The 19,930-nt window shown below is 38.5% G+C and overlaps 2 protein-coding genes across 3 annotated transcripts; one reads left to right on the top strand and one right to left on the bottom strand.

Annotated features, from left to right (window-relative positions):
* Positions 1–3,669: 3,669 nt before the first annotated feature.
* On the bottom strand, positions 3,670–6,766 carry LOC124113646 (protein jagunal homolog 1-A-like). 2 transcript variants are annotated; one of them, XM_046474104.2, is made up of 2 exons: positions 6,543–6,766; positions 3,670–4,171 (listed from the first exon to the last, which is right to left on the bottom strand). In XM_046474104.2, the coding sequence occupies exons 1-2, from the start codon at positions 6,629–6,631 to the stop codon at positions 3,688–3,690; spliced, it is 573 nt and encodes a 190-aa protein (XP_046330060.1). In that variant the 5' UTR covers positions 6,632–6,766; the 3' UTR covers positions 3,670–3,687. The 2 variants fall into 2 exon arrangements, with proteins under 2 accessions (XP_046330060.1, XP_046330061.2); XM_046474105.2 differs by lacking the exon at positions 6,543–6,766 and adding an exon at positions 6,232–6,453.
* Positions 6,767–8,008: 1,242 nt separating this feature from the next.
* Positions 8,009–14,564, top strand: LOC124113645 (interleukin-1 receptor-associated kinase 1-binding protein 1-like). Its single transcript, XM_046474103.2, has 3 exons — positions 8,009–8,362; positions 12,672–12,868; positions 13,804–14,564. Exons 1-3 carry the CDS (start codon positions 8,072–8,074, stop codon positions 14,063–14,065), a joined length of 750 nt encoding a protein of 249 aa, XP_046330059.2. The 5' UTR covers positions 8,009–8,071; the 3' UTR covers positions 14,066–14,564.
* Positions 14,565–19,930: the final 5,366 nt, after the last annotated feature.

Below are 19,930 nucleotides of genomic sequence, written 5' to 3'. Positions count from 1 at the left end.
AAATTTTGTGGTTTATGCCGACTGCCTGAAATGTTTATGTACGACAGATATATATTTCCAGAATTTAATTGCCCATAATTAAGGGTGCATATTACACACGAATGCGTATTATACGCAAAAAAATAGGTCTTGTGTACATTGATCAATCTGAAGGGGTGCAAGTTGGGATTGTTCACTAGCCAATATATTAGCAAATATCGCCGTGGGCGCTTATTAGAGCGGGGCGCTTACTACGTGGAATACGGTATATGAATTATTAACATTTTCCATTTCTGATGTGTCTGTTTCAATTTCTGACTTGTCTGTATGTAAAACTCTTGCAAGCCATTTCTAGTTTACTAAAAATGTTTTGCTCATTCTCCTTGGTGAAAAAAAATGTTGTATTCCTTGGTGAAGTAATGTCGTTCCCAACCGTGTCAAGTGTTGTTTTCATGTATCCTATCACGAATCACTTCTATTGTAATACAGTGAAACGTTATGTACCCCATCCTTGCGAGCGTCGAAATTATGTTTGAATACCTGTAGATCCCGAAAACTGGATACTGATATGGCACCTATTGGGATTCTTCTGGGATAACAAGGTACAGCTCCTAAACAGTACATCAAGTTAATGTGTTAAAGTTAAGTATCCTTCCACGACCAAGTGTATAGATACAGCCCTGGTATGAGTAGTGTTGCTCTCAACATAGCATGCTTTAGAACACATTTTAATAACTACATATTGCCAGCATCCACAGTGACCTGGAAGGTGACGCTACTTCTGAGGAGAGTATGTATTAAACAAACTTAAAAGTCATCAGTAATAAAATACTAAAATTATCAACATCAATACATATTCAATTATTTTGTATCAGTTTTTTGTTCTACATTTCTCATACTATTTCTCAAGCTTGAACATACTTGTACCGATGAGAGTTAGTTTCATGCTACTTTAAGCAATATTACAATATCATAGCAGGGGCCCAAGAAATAGGTTTCACACATTGTCCACATGCAGAATCAAACCCAGGCCTTTGGTGTGACAGGAGAGCACTTTAACCTGTACACTATCCCCAGAGCTGCAGATAAGCAGTGTATTTGTGTAAAATACCCCAAAAAAATATTCAAAACCCAATTACTTTCAATTAACTTGCATACAGAAAAGCATGCATTAAATGAAAAACTCAAAACAGCACTCATAAATACCCAATGAAGCTTTTTCAGGATGCGCACAAAGGAGCTAATTTCCGAAACACAATTACGAGCTAATTTACTTTCTGAGTCAAGCCTGTACATTTAGAACAGTTATATACATCTAAAGCATTATTTCATTTGTCTTAAATCTTAAACTGTTCACTAATTTTGGGAAAAAAACAATAGAGTGATGAATAGATGAGTGAAAAACAATTGGTTAACCAATGAAAAATGTATTAACCCAATTAAAATAGAAACACTAGAGTAAAAACTTAATTGCTCAAAAAGATATCTGGAGCGCTGTATCCCCCTTCCCATTTCACTAATATATGAACCAGACCTTGAATTTGCAAACGTATAAAAGAACATTACAAACTTAAAATACTAACTGTCTTCAAGAGCTTTATTTAGTAAAGTAACTTCAAATAAACTCTGAAAACAATTTTGTATTTATTTTCATTTACTCTTTAGATCTAGGCAAGCTGGTGAAATGAAATATGCATAATAAAAACATGTAGAATATTTGTCCCATATTGTGAGACTATTTCAGAGAAGAAAAAAGGAGCCAAAAGTAAATCAAGGTGAGAAGGTAAGTTAGAACTTCACTTTTCATTCACACATACACTCCTAGCAGCCTGTTTCTAAATACATACATGTACATGTAGAATTTGTTTGTAAATCATCCTTCCAACCATTACCTTACACACATAAGATTAATGTGTTTTAACACTGCTATTCCTATTTCAAGTATTTTGACCATCAAAACTTATTTCTGAAAAAATAAATTGTATCCAAAAGCCAAATTTAAAAAAAGCCTACCACTTTGAACTAAGAATTAGTAACAGTAACAGTATCACAACATGCTGGTAACCATGGTAACTGTACAAATGTACAGAGAGTAATGTAACAAAAATGCAAGAGCAGTAGTGAGATGGGATAATATCAATATGAACAGAATATCACGCTGTCTGCTTATGTTGGGCACCATCCTGAGTCACACAGGTTATAGACGTTTACAACTTGATTGAAACCATGACTAGTAGATCCTGATGTGGGTAAGGGACATAACTCTACATAGCATATCCTGGTGCCTTACATCACTGGGTGAACAATGCCCATGGAAGAAGCAGTAAAGTGGAGAGAGCTACAATTGATGTATGAACCAATAGGTTCGTGTTTCATCTCTTAGGCTAACCATTGTGTGAGTGAGTGAATATTATTTTATGCTGCTTTTAGAAATATTTCAGCAATATCAAAGAAGGGAACACCAGAAATAGGCTTCACACATTGTACCCATGAGGGTAATCAATCAGTGTAATGTGGTAAAACTTTAACCACTAGCACACAGTAATTGTGTGTGTGTGTGTGTGTGTGTGTGTGTGTGTGTGTATAATGTTGCATGAACCTGTTTGAAATATGCTGAGACCCAGTTGTAATCCTACCCTCATAGATAACAATAATGCTGTTTCCTTGCTACAGAATGTCCTGTCAGCCATCTATTCAGTAAAGACTTGTCGTCACACTGCTAACAATCCACTTAATATTGTTTATCTAATAGAGGAAGAAGAGGGAAAGTCATCTGAGTGAGTTAAGACTATGTTGTAACTTCTTTAATAGGCATTTAGAAGTTGGATTTCTATATAAGGATAAGAATTTATGGATGAACAACTTCTTTATTACAATTAATAATAAAGAAGTTGTTCATCCAGAATTCTTATCCTTACTCTCTGTTGTATCAGCAATCTTTCTGCCATATGCTGTATTCGCTGTAATAAGTGCCCTAGGTGCTTAGCAAATTAACAAAGTGGTCGTTTATTAAAACCATATACAAACTAAATTTGCTTTCAAAGGATCGATCAATAACAAATAAACTGAGTTAAAAAATTAATGCCCTCTGACCTGACAGGTGTTATCATGAAGATGTGATAACATGAAGATTATTAGTGTAGAATATTAGTACACATCTACTTCTGCTAAATGTATCGAATAAAACAGCATACCAAGGAAACTTTCAATTCAATTCAACACTGACATTATCAGGGTGAAAACTCTATACCTACATTTATACATACTGTTTAGGGGGATAAATGTCTACACCGACACCATGAATACATAGAGGAATAAATTAGGGGCAAAAATCAATATGACCAACTATCAAAAGTTTTGAACTCTATTTTATGAGATCTAAAATTCTAATGGAAGCAGTGGCTTGCTGTTGTGGCAGAAACTGAAAAATAATTGATGGTCCCAAATTCCCCTTTCTCCATGGAAGGAGGAGATAAAATAAGGCAAGATGGCGTTGACCTCAGTGTTGATGACGTGTCACTATACAGGACTGTTTGACGTAACCATTATCTCTTGCATCCAGCCACTTAGTCATTTCTTCAAACAAACTAATCTTCCATATTTTTCAATTCCAAGGTTCCGACTACCCATTCAAACCGTTTGATAGCTGGCCTGTAAGGTCAGTATTCAAGAACACTGAAAACATGCAAACACAGTTGGGTAAGATGTTTATCCTTCTTTGGGTTTTACAACACGGGGTCGCCATGCTTTCACAAGCACAGTGCCAAAATAAAGTCCAAACATGTGCAGCTGCAATGCTACAATCAGAAACAAGAACCACACAATAACTGCAGGATAGCCAAACATCACATACGTGTACTTCCTTTCATTGTAATAATTGCCTAAATCATCAGCAACATCTATGAAACCAAATATGACAGGGAAAATCCCAAATACAACAGATCCTAGCATGTACTGTTTGATGAGAAATATTTGGTTGGTGGGCATGGCCCTCCACCCCAGCACAGCAGCTACAACACTGATGAACCAGGCGTACTCCCACGACCGAGGAGCCGGGAGATCCCAGCGACGCAACATCTTCACTGACATCCCGAAAAAGGCAGTTAGAGCTGGCAACAGACGTATGAACATCAGGAAGCCTGTGATGAAGTGGATCAACAAATCTAACCGCAGCCTTGACTTGTTTTCAGTGCTGAAAGAAAAGATAGATGTGTACAAAAATAGATATTATCGATCACAAAATGTCTCACTCAGTAATATTCCAGGTTTATTACAGTGGTCTGTACAAAATGGAGTGTGGTCTAAACAATCCTGTGATTGACCTCTTGAGCAATGATCTACGTAAATGGGGATGCGCATAATGAATATCTTGAGTTTTATTCCTTCAATGTTTGTCATCCATCTTTTCATGAGGTCACAACTACAAATTAACCTCAGGCCAAACATTTTGTGTTTCCTATTCCAACCCATCCAAAAATATGGTAGATAGGATGTTTGTTTTGGGCGGTATCTTATTTTGTTTCTTTGAAACACAATAATTTGCAGAATGTCAAGTAAACACCTGCTGTTTTTTCCTAAAGCAACACATTTATGCTAGTGACATAAAATACAGACAATACTGTGATAAAAGCTATGGTAGCACTAAATAAAAACAAGAAAGGTTTCATCTTCCCGAAGCAAGAGAGTTAACTGACTTTAAAAGTCCAGTTTCCACCCTTGCCGAACTTGGCTGGAATTCCTGGGCTCTATCGTAGCGCCACCAGTGGCTATTACGAGTTATGTCCCTGCTGAGACTCTCCTTTAGACCAATCAGATTCCACCTCTCGTATCACTTGCATTTGCTTGAAACAAAACAGTTGCGCCCAGTCAAGACGATCTGATCAATAATCAAGGTCTATGTTGTGATAAAACGGGTCTTACATCGCGCAATGCTTGAGCACCTTGATTAAAAACATGAAAAGATTTGGAAAATATCTGTTGACAACGAGTTGGCGGTGCACATACTTTGCAAATCCTGCAATCGACCGAAATCTGCAGGACAGTTTACGAACCGGATTTCGATTTCGATGCACGATTTTGATTGGACTATGCATAGACCCGTTAGTCCAGCCAAAATGTAACTCCATAATACCAGCCTAGGTCGGCAAGGGTGGAAACTGGACTTTTAAAGTCAGTTAACTCCCTTGCCTTGGGAAGATGGAAAGGTTTAGGGTCTACTCAAATATTTACAAGGGGAGCAGTAGCCCAAAGCCCAGGTCCCTTTTGGACTAACTATATAAGCTTAGAGTAGATACAAATCAATCAAAAAAATCCTATTAGGCCTGCAATTACTCAATGCTATATATCATGTAGGCTGATCCATTAAATGTTTGAAATTGAATTTTTTGCTTTCTTCTTGTCCAAACTTAACCACTGTAATCTTAACAGATGTAAATATTTCTGTGGCTGTGAATTATTGATTTAATATCAATATTTACAAGTTTGTAATATAGATATCTTGATAGACAATGCTAGAAGCAGATCACAAGCTAGAAATAGAAATGAAATTGTGTGATTACACCTAATGTATCGCTCTATGTATTGTATGGGGAGTACCTTGATCATTGTTTTATATATCCAGTGTTATATAGTGTGATCGTACATTAAAATGATAAAATGAGGTGTAATTATGTGTTTTTAGTTCTGTTTCAAGCAATAACCATAGTATGCCATTGAAAATAAGTGTGGACCAAGAGAAGAGAACTTGCATCCGTAAGGAAAGGTAGAATATTGTAGAATACACAGAAGTATTGCGCTTTTGGTGATTTCCATATGCACCATATGGATAGAAGATTGGCACTGCCAGTTGGCTTTTGTGTTAATAAGAAAACACTCTACCACTGAACCAATAGCATTAACACACATAATTATAATGCTTGTATACTGAGTGATCAGTATAAGATTAATGCACATCAGCAGAAACGTACACAATCATGGGCATATGCATGATAAGGACTTCTTTCCAAGAAACTTGATTATTTTTTTTAACTAGGACTACATTGAAATTATTTTGGAACATTTGTTAAAAGAGGTGAAATTGCTTATCCTAACTCACAACTAACCCTATACATTGGAAATGGGTACCTAACCCTAGACACTTATTATAATATAAAAGGGTTGTTCCATCAGAAAGTGCTGAATTTGATCATAATTGATCAGTAAAATGATCCAAGGTCTGAGTATAGCGCTGGGGGTACCCTACCACTAACCTACCCAAGCACAAATACAGTGAGATGAGTGACGTGTAAGTCACAGCTGTAGCCACTAGCCAGTAGGCAATACATTTCTTCGCACGGTAACATCAGTTGAAGTGAACATATTGCGGTATCGCCAAAATCTCCAACTCAAGACAAACAAGATAAGTGAAGTGGGAGTCAATTTGCAATACGACCAAAGGCTATGCCCGTTAAACTACTTCCGTTAAAATGTGTACATGTGTGTGATCAAGAAGAGTAATTATTGGCAAAACATGCATCCAATGTGGGTCATCATGACAATTTGAGAACCAGATATTTGACCCTCACCTAACTTTATACTGCCACGCGATACTTTCCCTGTGCCAGAAATCACTTCCATCTGACCCGTCGGGCCTGTTTCCATATTTGGAGGCCATTTGGAGATATAAATACAATGTGGAATGCGGTGATTGAAGATTTTAACGAAAGGACACGGTGCAACAACTGGCCTTGGCCAGGTGGGTTTGGTCGCTCCCGATATGGCAAACTTGACTTCCGTTCCGACACCGCATCGCTGATATCAATACAAAATTATCTTTCCGGAAAACTACAATAGAATGTAACAATTTTTATATGATATATACAGGCTATTTATTCTAATGGTTATGTTACGAATACAATCACAAAAGACCGCGTTCCAAAATTTGTTAATACAGTAAGCGGTAGTACCGCTGAGCCGGAAGTAATATTAGTCAAAATATAAAATCAGAAACGAAAAGAAACAGTTTTTTTTTTATGAACAAACGTTAATCGATCAATTAGTGAAATGCCTTGTTTTTATCCCAAAATTTCAACTCACTGATAAAAAATATATTAAAGTTGTTTATTTCTGAATATTACACAAACGTATTAAAAGTTATATATGAGTTGTGAGACTACTACTACTACTACTACTACTACTACTACTACTACTACTACTACTACTAAAAATGAATTCTTGTATTCCATCAGAAGGATGCCCGGTGACACATTTCAAAATATACAAATGGCATGATTGTCAATTTTAATAATTTCTTTTCCCAAGTTTTGCAGAAGAGGTGATGTTGACTATAATTAATTGATTTGTTTGGCTGAAGTGTAAGCCGTTGCCTCCGACTTTCCCTTTCACGTGATTTCTGACAACCTGGATTTGAATAAATGAGGAACACCTGTTATATACAACCATCGACTTGTATATGGAGGGCATTCAACAACTAATAACATTCAATCGGATGTATATTCAACTCGTTTTGCGAATCGGCTAATCTCGTTATGATTGACTACAAACTGTAACTTTTTGGGTGAAGTTTAATTACAATTATCTTTTTTTATTATAACTAATCAAACGACGTATGTATCACTGTGCCTATGTCTGTGCGTGCGTCCTAAATCAAGTAATTATTCATTTTCCTGTTTAAGGAAGGTATATGGGCAATAATAATGTTATAGGTTCATATTTCATAATTAAGAAAAGGACAATCACAATAAAATATGATGTACTAACCTCTTTTATCTTTATTATTGACACGCAGTTAACGCCAGGTCATAATTCCATCCCAATTTGATGCCCATTATTATCGGCAATAACTCTTAAAGACATATATAGAATTGATTAATTAAGATTTCCTTACTTTTAGCCCAACCATGGAATGTAATGTATGTTCAAGATAATGTTTAATTATACATTTTATACTCTTTTGATTGAGAAATTGTTCACGGTCGTTACATTGCGAGTATTAAATCCACGTTCGGATGAGAAGGCCGCGCCATGTTCTACATGTTTCCATATAAACAAGTCGAAGCTTGTGCACGAACAGCAAATGGAAAATATCTAACAAATGGCCTCATATCGCCCTGTAAGAGTGTTTGCCGAGATGCAGAATCGCAAGATTGAGAAATCTCCTCAAAAGATAATACAATATGACGACAACAGGGCGGCGTGTGAGGGTGTGTCCCCGGGGGACCGGCAGATCCGAGTTACTGCTGTGGGTGAAGTGTCCCAGCCCCCTGATCTGAGTCGCTTCACTGTGCGAGTCACCAGCAAGAAGGACAATCCGCAGGATGCCAAGAACAGCGTGGCCAGGCGCCTCGACTACATCGTGCAGACCCTGCAGAACCACGGAATTAAGGTTCGAATACTATCCCCCAGACCAGTAGGGCAAAGCACAAAATGAAATACCGTATTCGACGTAATAAGGGCCCAGTTTTAATAAGCGCCCACGGCGATATTTGCTAATAATATTGGCAAGGGGTTATAGCGAAAACGGCACCTCAGCAAAACGGCACCGGGCGAAAACGGCACCGATTGGCGAAAACGGCACCTCGACTCGAGCGAAAACGGCACCTTATTTTTTTTGTTACCTTGGTCAAAAGAATGATATTAAACTTACATTGTAACTTGCAAAGGCCAATAATTGTGAGATGTTAAAAAAAGTTTACATTTGAAATTAGCCTCTGCTCCAACTATAATCCAACTTAGCTTATACGCAACTCAACTTATGGTGAAAACATAACATGCTTTAACGAGAGATAATAGAAATTAAACTCACATCGTCTCTTACAAACACAACTAATTGTGAAATAAAACAAATAAGAAATTAGCCCCCTACTCCAATTTACTCACCGACTTTTATTCACTATACGCTTTGAAGTTTTAAGTACCTTTACTCAATTTAAGCTGAAACTGTATTTAAGAGGCCTAACATGGTGCTGTCAGATCACAATTATTCACAATGGCCTTTCGATGTGTTGCATGCGAGAAGAATGACAGAAAAAAATCAACATGCTGTATCATGTGATAACTGTGACCAGTGGAACCGGACTTTCTATGGCCCGTTATAGAGAAATTTGCCGTACTGACTTCCCTTTCCGCTGTGTGAAATGCGTAGCTCCCGTCATTGAAGAGGTGATCGGTAACTTTCATGTCAGTTTCCAGTCAGAAGATGCTGAAGAAATGATAGTACCAAACCTATCGGAAATTCACATTACGGCTTCAGATGTACTCAATACATCAAATGCCATGTAAATAAACCCTATATATTACTACAAAAATCGTTGTTATCGTTATTAAACATAGAGGTTCCGTTTTCGCCCGACACATAGTAGCCGTTTTCGCCAAATGCGGTGCCGTTTTCGCCAGAGAAATCGGTGACGTTTTGCTGAGGTGCCGTTTTAGCCTGCACCCATTGGCAAGTGAACAATCCCAATTAGCATCCCTTCCGATTGATCAATATACACAAGACTTAATTATTCGTGTATAATACGTACTCGTGTGTTATATGCACCTTAATTATGGGCAATTAAATTCTTAAAAAATATATCTGTCGTATATAAACAGTTCAGACCATCAGCATAAACCACGAAAATTATCTTTCAACTGTATTTTTTTCCATGAAAATAATATTTTGATAAGAGCCTCCTATTTCTAATTTTGATAGCGCCCTGGGCGCTTATTATGTCGAATACGGTATGGGAATTATGTGACTTCAAATCGGACTATTCAAATGTTTAACCAAAGCCATTAAACACGCTAAACAATAGAAATAGCCCCTGTTAACCAGTGTTCATTAACCGAGTGTCACTATTGAGTGTACTATGATTTCCTAAAATCCCTGCATAGGGACATCTTATTCCTTGAATTTGTCACACCTACTGAAATTGTTTGCAAGATACTGACCTATGATATGGATCTGTATTATAGTACATGTGTATCTGTGGGTTTTTTTAGCGCCTTAGATGTATTTCTGATTATGTGTCTTCAGTGTTCGAAATACCTGCCTGCCCGACCGTCCGAGACGGGTTGATTTCAACTCGGGCTGCCAGATTTTCTAAATCCCCCTGCCCGACGGTCGGGTTATATTTCATATGTGAAAATATTCTTAATATTTCCCGATGATAAGCATTAATTCATATGTAAAGATGAATGATAAAATGTAACCAAAAAGAAACCCCGTTAGCTTATCCTGAGAAACATATGTTATAGTGGGCAGGCAGGTTTTGGTCAGGGCTGGCAAGTATTTCAGCTAGCCAGTCCTGTGGTCTGGCTGAAATTTGTGGGAGTTTCATACCCTGGTGTCTTATAACAATCCAAATACATTAAAATTTGGTCTTACCCTGGAGAACATTTATTTCTGTTAGCACTTGGATGGTAAAATGACCATGTCTTGATAATTTGATAGTGATAATGCCTCGCCAGCAGGTGCCATGTTGTTACCATCAAATGATTTTGAGCACCTCTATTAAAGTCAGGTTAAAATATTTGCACAACATAATCAGTCACATGACATTACAGACAAGAAGTTTACCAACAGCAGTCGATACATCATAGGTGCAATTATCATCAGATCAAGTTTGATTAGAATGTGCCTTTGTGAAAAAGTCTGTTTTGAGGTATGTTTTCGTACTACATTTGTATATTGAATATCTTACCTTGTGTAGCTTTATTCGTAACATAACTTCATCGACAAGTGGCGAAAACTTTGATGTCTTTAGTGGGCTTTGAAGCGTCTACCTTGGTTATGTCATTAAGCGCGTTGTCACATATTGTTTAACATCTTCCCCAGTCAAAGGCGTTAACCAGCTAAAAGTCCAGTTTCCACCCTTGCTGAAATAGCCTGGTATTTACAGGCTCGATTGTAGCGCCACCAGTGGGTATTACGAGTTATGTCCCTTCTATGTCCCCCCTATTGACCATTCAGATTCAATCTCTCTGCATTTGCTTCAAACAAAATGGTGGCGCCCAGTCAAGGCGATCTGATCGATTATTTAAAATCTCTATTGTAATAAAACGTGTGTTACCATGCGAAGTTCATCAAATCACTTAAGCACCTTGATTAAAAACTTGAAAAGATTTGCAAAATATCTGTCAATGCCCAGTTGATGGTACATATGCTTTGCAAATCCTGCAGTTGATTAAAACCTGCACATTGAAATGCATGTTGCTTACAAACCGGATGTCTAGTTTGTTACACAATTTTGATTGGACTATGCATAGACTTATGAGTCCAGACAAAATGTAGCTCCGGAATACCAGCCTAGTTCGGTAAGGGTAGAAACCGGACTTTTTATGGTAAGTTAGCATCCTTGCGTCGGGTAGATGATTTTTTAAGGGCTCGAAAAGAGGTGAGGCTCAAAAACATGACATGGGGATAGAAATTGGTGAATTTGTTTTGCGCATGCATTGTTTCTATGAGGCTTTGGCAACATGCAGTTTACTGGGTGCAGCTAAAAAACGCTTCACAGATCTCGGGTGAGTTGTGTTATGGTTAGGGAAGTTTGCCCCCAACTGTAGCCTCAGCCTTTGGATCCCCTTTCCGATCAAACACCACTTTACGATTATTTGGGTTAGGTACCCTTTTACAATCAAACACCCACTTATGATTCTTAGTGTTAGTTGTGAGGTAGGGTATGGGTTAGATATAACTTTTAACAAATAAATCCAATGTAATTTGAGGAAAATCAGTAATTTTTTTTATCAAGTTTCAAGTTTTGCAGAGACAATTGATACTGCACATGCTCATAAAGGTAAACGATTAGGTGTTGATCACTTGGTAAATGAACTCTAATTATTTGTGATAGAGCCCCATCGTCCCATGATTAGGGTATTGTCTGATTATATTAACTCATTAGCTTTGCTTCTTTTCAAGCTGGCAATGAGAGTTTGATCCTTCACACAATGCTAATCGAAATCGGAAAAAGTGTGCCCCGTAAAGTGCTCTACTCCTGAAGCTTTGGATGGATCATTTCGGAAAGGAAAAGCCACTAAGCCACTAAACATATCAAATGTCTCTAGCATATCTGAATGTCACGTGATTTAATACTGTAAATCTTGAAATTAACGCGAGCGTGAATTAAATGCGAAAAATGAGAGTGGTCTTTGCTCGCATTTTTAAACATTGCATTTATATCAACAATAAGACATTTTGGATAGCAAAAATACCAACTTAGATATACGCTGATGTATTCCACACCACTGTTTATTGAGCAGCACTTGTATATAAAGTATATAAACAATGTCATTCAAACACTAATTACGTCCTGTGAATTATCACTGCTGGGGTCAAGACAAGAGTTCTACTCACTTATGTCATCACTGATCACACCTGCAAGTCCTGACAGACGCCACCCTTTGTTCTTTGCGACTGCGTCAAAGGCCAACACGAGCCAGCACGAAGGTATTGTTTTTGCGGAAGTACTTTACTCAGCGCTAATAAGCGGTGCTATTTGGTGTGTGATTGGATTAATGTGAGGTTGGATTAAGGTAAGGATTCTAAACCTGACTGAGGACATCTATAGATAGAAATCCACTGATGCTTGAGAGGAGGGGGTGTCGCATTCATATTGTGTAGTATTTTTGGCTAGGGTCCAGTGGTAGCATTCTTTTGGAGACGCATTCATTTCACGATTTACAGTATACATTTTACATTTCGACTTGATCAGGAGCAGGACTTGCACATCCACAAGCACCTGTCCAGGAGTGACTCGCTGTATGTGATGGAGACAGAGGTGGGGGTGAGGTTTGGAGATATCAAGAAAAGCGAGAGTGTTGGCAACCTGCTGGTGGAGAAGCTTGATGACACGGTCACCGTCTCCTTACCTGAGTTCTTCCACACGAATCAGAGTCTAGAGAGTCTCAGGTCAGCACAAGCCATAGATACAGGAACAGGAACTCTCTCCCTATTATTTGTGTGTAAAAGTTAAGCTGAAAAAAATATCACCAACTATTGCAGTCTGTGCCAAAAACCTTTGATCCTACAAGCCTGAACCTGTCAATTGAAATAATTTTCAGTCGATCTTCGTGTTAATGTTTAGACTTTTATTAGCAAAGCTTATTATACCCAAAGGCATGTTTTACCTTACCTGTAGCATCAGGTAAGTATAAAATTAAAAACATTGCATTTAATCAGAAATGCTCATTTTTCTAGACTCAGGGTTACAGACTAGTGACTTAGTCAAAGAATGCAATTGAAAATGATGTCGATTTCCAAATAAGGAATATTAAGACAAATAAAATTGTCTGTCATGGTAATTGTGATATTGCCATTTATGGCTTTAAAGGATACCAGTATTCAGTGACAAACTCAGAGTAAGTACTGTAAACAGTGAATTTTTGGCGACCATTTTATTATTGCGAGTTTTGCGAACGAGACTCAATCGCAAAAATTAAAAACGCAAAAACCACTTCTTCCAACCTCGCTTGATCGCTTCAGTGTCCTTTGCAATTTTGTACACACAGGAAACAAGCCATCTTGCGTGTACCGATACATATCTCCACATTGTCACAATTTGTGAGTGACAACTTTCATTAAAATCCTTCTTAGATGGTTTGCATTCAAACTCAGTCATGACACTGAGTTGAGTCAATTATTATATTTGATAATCTCAACACGGCAACTCGCAAAAATATCTCATCGCAGTATTGTCTTTGGTCACAATGGTGTGGTATTCGCAATATTTTAACGGCGCAGAAATAAAGCTGTTTACAGTATTGATGAAAAGGGAATTCTTATTTCAATGTGTAAATTATGGAATTGGGAAAGTATTTGCTAATAACACAGGTTTTATTTTCCAGGAAACAGGCCAGTCTGGTAGCCATCCACAACGCGAAGCAGAAGGCACAGGAAATGGCCCGCTTTGTCCACCTGTCTGTAGGTCGGCCTGTCTACATCGTGGAGGAGGACAGCCAGGAGATAGAAGGACACACAGACACAGCCTCCGACTCAGTAACCATGACAACAATCCAGGAACGTATCTCAAATGCAACAATAACTGTACGCAGTCGTGTCTCAGCATCCTTTGAACTCAGACCTAAAGTGAAGAAAGTTCTGAGATAGGTTCATGGATCGGTTTACCAACTATTTATGTGAAACGTGACTGTGATACTTCAGGGAGTATTCTGACCTTGCACAAGGGTACACCTTGCTTCATTGACAGCATAGAGATGTGTGACCTGGCATAAGAATCACCTAGATTGTTGTTGCCTGGATGGGAAGCAGATGAGGACAGGCATTAGAATTGATAAAAAAAATATGTATTGATAGTGTGATGAAATATGACCTTGACCTGCACAGTGATGCAAAACAGTTGTTTTGCTTGAATTGGTTTTTTTGTAGAGAAAGAACACTCATGTGTAGCAATGCCACACCTACACCAGAGCTGTGACAATGTCTGATCAGCCACCTTCAAGTCGGTCCAGAACAGGCATTTCTGCAACATTACATCCGTCCAATAACCCTCATTCATATTGCTACAACAATAGTGAATGTTATTTATTTTTTACATAATGTGTATATACAATGTATTTCGATTATGGAAGTAAAAATATACTGGAAATCTGTTTTCATCATTGAGGAGTTTCAAGGGAGATAACTTTTGGATGCTTCATAGTATTAAGTTCCTGCATGTCATGAGTCCAGCAAATCAAATGTTTTTAATAGATTTTAAAATAATTTTGCAACCCCATCTGTTGTTTTGTTAATGAGCAATCTGTCTGACGATGGTAGATTGTATATACGATTATTGCTTTCAAAAAATATTTGACAATGGTTTCAAAATGCTCCGATGTCAGCTTGGGCTGGGCTGGGTAACTCGGGTACCCTGGTCAGGTGGGCACTGAGTAGTACCCGGGTACCCCCAGGACTACCAGGACCCGTAGTTAGTCATGTGATATATTGTTTAATGACAAAAATTATCTAGAACTCTATGGTTACACTAAAGTCACTAATGTTTGCATTTCTTTCTGACTATGCACCCATTCCTTCTGATTTTTCATATGGTTGAGTAAAGATATAACTTAATTTAACTTCAGTGTATGAATGACCAGATTGTTTAATACATGTGTCTAAATACGTTTTGCCAGGGCTATGCTAAAAATGTTCCCAATCGGACATTTTGAGACATCTCCTGAGACCCACAGTGGGTACCCAGTTAGGGTCGGGTAATAGGGTGGTGGGTACCCGGGTAGATAATCTGGATGCATCCCAGCCCTAATGTCAGCAAAATGTAACACTACAGGAGGGGTCAAGTTATGTGCTGAGAACTAGCAGGGATAGGCAATCACAATGCTTAGTTTCACTGCTGTGACCAAAGTCTGAATAGAGTCCAGAATCAATTCAACTTGTTTGTTTGTTCCAATTAATAAATCTTTACCAAGACAGTTTCAATGTACTGTTAAAAAAATCATGGTAATGTGAAAATGGATCTCTGCCCAACTTTCATCATATAACTTTTCTTCAATTTTTCTCTGGAAACCACTGATTTTATGATTCAGGATGGTTTTAGATCCTCCCTGTAAAATTTTATTTCAGTCTGATTTTAGGAGTGACTCCATTTAATCCATGCAACCCACCTCTCCAACATCCCGAGGATGTCTACCAGAATCTTGTATATTGTTCAGTAGACTTTAGCATCTGTGCAATCTTTTTTTTTACTTATTTATCCGCTCTTGCATTGGTGACTTCCCTTTCATTTCCCGAACAAAGCTATGTGTTTGTGAACAGTATGTTTTGTTCATCACACGATTTTAATTGGACTATGCTTAGACTCGTTAGTGCAGCCAAAATGTAATTCAGGATTTCCAACCTAGTTCAGCGAGGATGGAAACTGGACTTTTATTGTCGGTTAACGCCCTTGCTTCAGGAAGATGGCTATGTAAGTGATGAGTTTTTGAAGGCTGCCTGCTGTAAAACCTAATATTCTGGCATTCAGTGCAAGAAGTAATCTTAAAACATTATTTTGATAATAAATCTGTTGAATCATGGGAGGAGTATTTTATGTTGTTATAAATACAGATGTCAAATAGACTTCTTTGGATGTCGAAATTATGATTGATGATCATGATTGATAGTATGAAAATATTTAAATCACTAGGTGTTGACAGCAATCCGACAAAATGTTTAGCTCACCTGACATCCTCAAAATGAATTGGACTGTAATCATAGAAATGGCGGAATATGACTGGGGAATGACCTAGCAGTCATTACTTTTTTGTCAGCATAATCCACAAAATATGAGGTCATTACAAAAAATACTTCACAAATTCCTATGAGAACCTAAAAAAAGATTGAGATATGAGATTTAAAGAAACCTGTTGTATCCAATTACTGTCTTTTATGAAAAATAATTGTAAATATCCTCAGCCCTTATATGTTATATCCATGAATGAAGGTGAGCTCTACTGTGGTACTCTACCCTAGGAGTGGGTGAGGTGAGGTGAAATTGGGTTTAACATCGCGTCCAAGATTATTGCACTTATATAGCGACGTGCATGCACGTGAATGTGTGTGTGTGGCTGCTTGTTCTAGTCCGGGCTGATGCCGATTTATAGTGCTAGCTCACTGAGATACCATGCAGCAGTTTAACATGAATACCCCACTCAGACACAGTATACCGACTCCGAGCCGACCAGTCCTTGTTGTAGCCCCTTAATGCCGAGCGCCAGACAGGGGCCTAGGAGAGGGAAAGACTTTGTGGTTCCCATTTGTGTAGTACTGATTAACTAAATATTGGATTCTGGGCGTTATCCAAAAGCGTGCCTGTGGCTTGCAACATTTTGGTTGGGCTGAAGAGAAGAGTAGAGTAGATGTTTTTCTACGTTTCTTAACAACTTCTTTGATAGGCATTTAGAAGTTGGAGTACTAAGTAAGGATAAGAATTTATGGATGAACAACTTCTTTATTACAAATAAGAGCAATGTTTCAGTGTAGGTTTGATAACAGTGTTTGAACTGATTAACAGAATGTGTAGAAACAAAGGATACTTTTGGGAAATATCAGGGCAGGACACTCAACCTAAGATATGTATTAATTTTCCAAGCGCTTGCCACTGGTACAAAAGGAAAGCTATATTCTGCATTCATTGATTTCAAAAAGTCTTTTGACATGGTAAATTGAGACATGCTTGTATTTGTTATTGCAGAATGTTACATGTGGTAGGTTACATTATGTCATTAAGAGTATGTATAAAAGTGTCAAGCCGGCAGTTGGTACTGATGGCAGCAGAAGACTTTCCGCTTATTTCACCTGTTCAACTGGTGTCCATCAAGGGTGTATACTCAGTCCCTCACTCTTTTCTCTCTGATAGGAATGACAGAAAATATGTCAAAAACATTTGATGATGGTAAATTTATAAAAGATGCTATGTTTAATGTAATTGCACTTAAATTTGCAGAGGTATTTGTTTGAGACAATATGAAAAGAGATGTATGTATTAGCCAACTTAATGGTATTGGTGAGGTGAGGTGAAATGGAGTTTAATGTCGCATCCAAGATTATTGCACTTATACAGCGACGCGCATGCACGTGTGTGTGTGGCTGCTAGTTCTAGTCCGGACTGATGCCGATTTGTAGTGCTAGCACACCAAGATACCATGCCACTTAATGTCGAGCGCCAGACAGGGTAACAACAAGTACCATCTTTTAATGTCTTTTGTTATGCCGCGGCCGGGATCGAACTCTGGACCGTTCGCTCTCCGGGCGGACGCTCTACCACTAGACCACTGAAGCTGTCTTAATTATATGGATGCTCAGAACCAATCAAGTCTCTTTTGTGGATGTTAGCAGATCTTTGTGTTTGTTCAACACCGTTCCATATTAAACTAGAATCTAATATACATGTGCATGGTTATTTTTAGAAATGGAGGAATTCTCTTGGACACAGGTTCATGACTTGGTCGATGCATGTCATCATGTCCCAATTGCATGGATTGATAGGCATGATGTCATTCACTGAATTGTCTGATCCAGACTCGATTAGTTACAGACCGCCTTCATATAGCTGGAATATTGAGTGCGGGGTTAAATTACAAACAAGAAAACAAACAAACAAACAATCTTCTTCAGTGCTTGTTCTTGACGTTCCACACTGATGGAGTAATATTATCTAACCAGGTGAGCTGCAGCGCAGTGGTGATGGTCAGTATGTAAGCGGAACACCCATATGGCACCTACATCTAACTCGTGTGGTTTCCTCCGGCAATGTGTGGGAATACTTTATGTGGAAGCAACGATGCACGGACGATATCAGTGCGAGTTTATACATATACCAGCATTCAGCTACGTGCCTTCTTCAGGGGCTGGTTGGGGCGGTGAGGTACCCCAGGCTTGCATGCACAGGTTCCTTGACTATGCATTCCATGTACGAAAAGGGCTAGATCGCACACAATGAAATTCTTTCCTACCGGCCTGCAGCTACTGGTGAAAGCGTTCGTTCGTCAGACTTCATTAATTCACCACATTTTTACGTATTTGAAGCCTAAAGTTATGTCTTTCGTCATGATAACACCACGCCTTTCGATTCGAATTTCTCACGGTCCCGCTCAGTAGTATTACAGCAATACTGAGGCGCCCCCCCCCCCCCCCCCCCCCGGCAGCTGTCTGTAAAGTAACCACAAGTAAATGTGCAATTCTGTATGTAATGAGTCAAGAGTTGAATGTTCTTTAAGAAGCATACATTGTTTACCAACAAAAGATCAACCATGGTCGCATCCATATGAAATGAAAAGTAAAACGTGTGTTTCTAAAAATTCCTAAAAAGCAAAAGGCACCAGTTCAGCTCCGGAAACGAACACCACCCTTTTAGAACCTAAGTCCAACTTGTTACCATGGAAACATAAAAAATAAAAATTTATAATATTCCTAAAAAGCAAAAGGCACCAGTTCAGTATGTGCCTGGTAGACATGCAAATATTTTGTAAGAAAGTATTTAACGGTTTTTGAGTTACGCTCCGGAAACGAACACCACCCTTTTAGAACCTAAGTCCAACTTGTTGCCATGTAAACGTAAAAAATAAAAATTTCTAAAATTCCTAAACAGCAAAAGGCACCAGTTCAGCATGAGTCTGATAGACATGCAAAGTTTTGTAAGAAAGTTTTGAATGGGTTTTGAGTTATGCTCCGGAAACGAACTCTACCCTATAGAACCTAAGTTCAACTGGTTGCCATGGAAACGTAAAAATAAATTTTAAAAAATTTCCTCAATAGCAAAAGGCACCAGTTCAGTATGTGCCTGGTAGAATTGCAAAGTTTTGTAAGAAAGTATTTAACAGTTTTTGAGTTACGCTCCGGAAACGAACACCACCCTTTTAGAACCTAAGTCCAACTTGTTACCATGGAAACGTAAAAAATAAAAAATTCTAAAATTCCTAAATAGCAAAAGGCACAACTTCAGTATGTGACTGATAGATATGCCAAGTTTCAATCAAATACTGGCTGGCTGATCGCTATATCCTCTCTCCCCCCCCCATTATATGCCGGGGGGATAATAAAGCTGCTTTGAATAGCATTTCAGTTATTTGACGGCAGTTTAATGACAACCCGAACGTGAATCAGGTCGTAGAAATATGCCACTTTGATGGAACTCGAAGCATCGTTTGGTACTGACATAATTAGGATCATAATATAGACGAATCTGGGATTCGAACAGCAGACCCTGGCACCACTAAAGGACGCAGTCTTTTAACGCATATCCCTGGGCCTTAGATTGAGCTACCGGGCTCTCTACATTTCAGTACCGAAGAGTGAGTGAGTGAGTGAGTGAGTATGGTTTTACGCCGCTTTTAGCAATATTCCAGCAATATCACGGCGGGGGACACCACAAATGGGCTTCACACATTGTACCCATGTCGGGAATCGAACCCGGGTCTTCGGCGTGACGAGCGAACGCTTTAACCACCAGGCTACCCGACCGCCCCCAGTACCGAA

This window comes from Haliotis rufescens, unplaced genomic scaffold (genome assembly GCF_023055435.1).
Source record: "Haliotis rufescens isolate VD_foot unplaced genomic scaffold, xgHalRufe1.0.p SCAF_5, whole genome shotgun sequence".
Lineage (NCBI taxonomy): Eukaryota > Metazoa > Mollusca > Gastropoda > Lepetellida > Haliotidae > Haliotis > Haliotis rufescens.
The sequence above is the reverse complement of the archived record's forward strand: the minus strand, read 5'-3'. Positions and strand labels throughout refer to the sequence as shown.

Bases quoted from the DNA above. Each gene is read 5' to 3' on its own strand.
- LOC124113646 (XM_046474104.2), bottom strand. From the start codon at position 6,631: ATGGCCTCCAAATATGGAAACAGGCCCGACGGGTCAGATGGAAGTGAT. The intron at 4,172-6,542 runs GTGAGGGTCAAA...CTTTTCTTTCAG, and splicing joins GCGTGGCAGTATAAAGTTAG to CACTGAAAACAAGTCAAGGC.
- LOC124113645 (XM_046474103.2), top strand. From the start codon at position 8,072: ATGGCCTCATATCGCCCTGTAAGAGTGTTTGCCGAGATGCAGAATCGC. The intron at 8,363-12,671 runs GTTCGAATACTA...CGACTTGATCAG, and splicing joins TGCAGAACCACGGAATTAAG to GAGCAGGACTTGCACATCCA. The intron at 12,869-13,803 runs GTCAGCACAAGC...TTTATTTTCCAG, and splicing joins CAGAGTCTAGAGAGTCTCAG to GAAACAGGCCAGTCTGGTAG.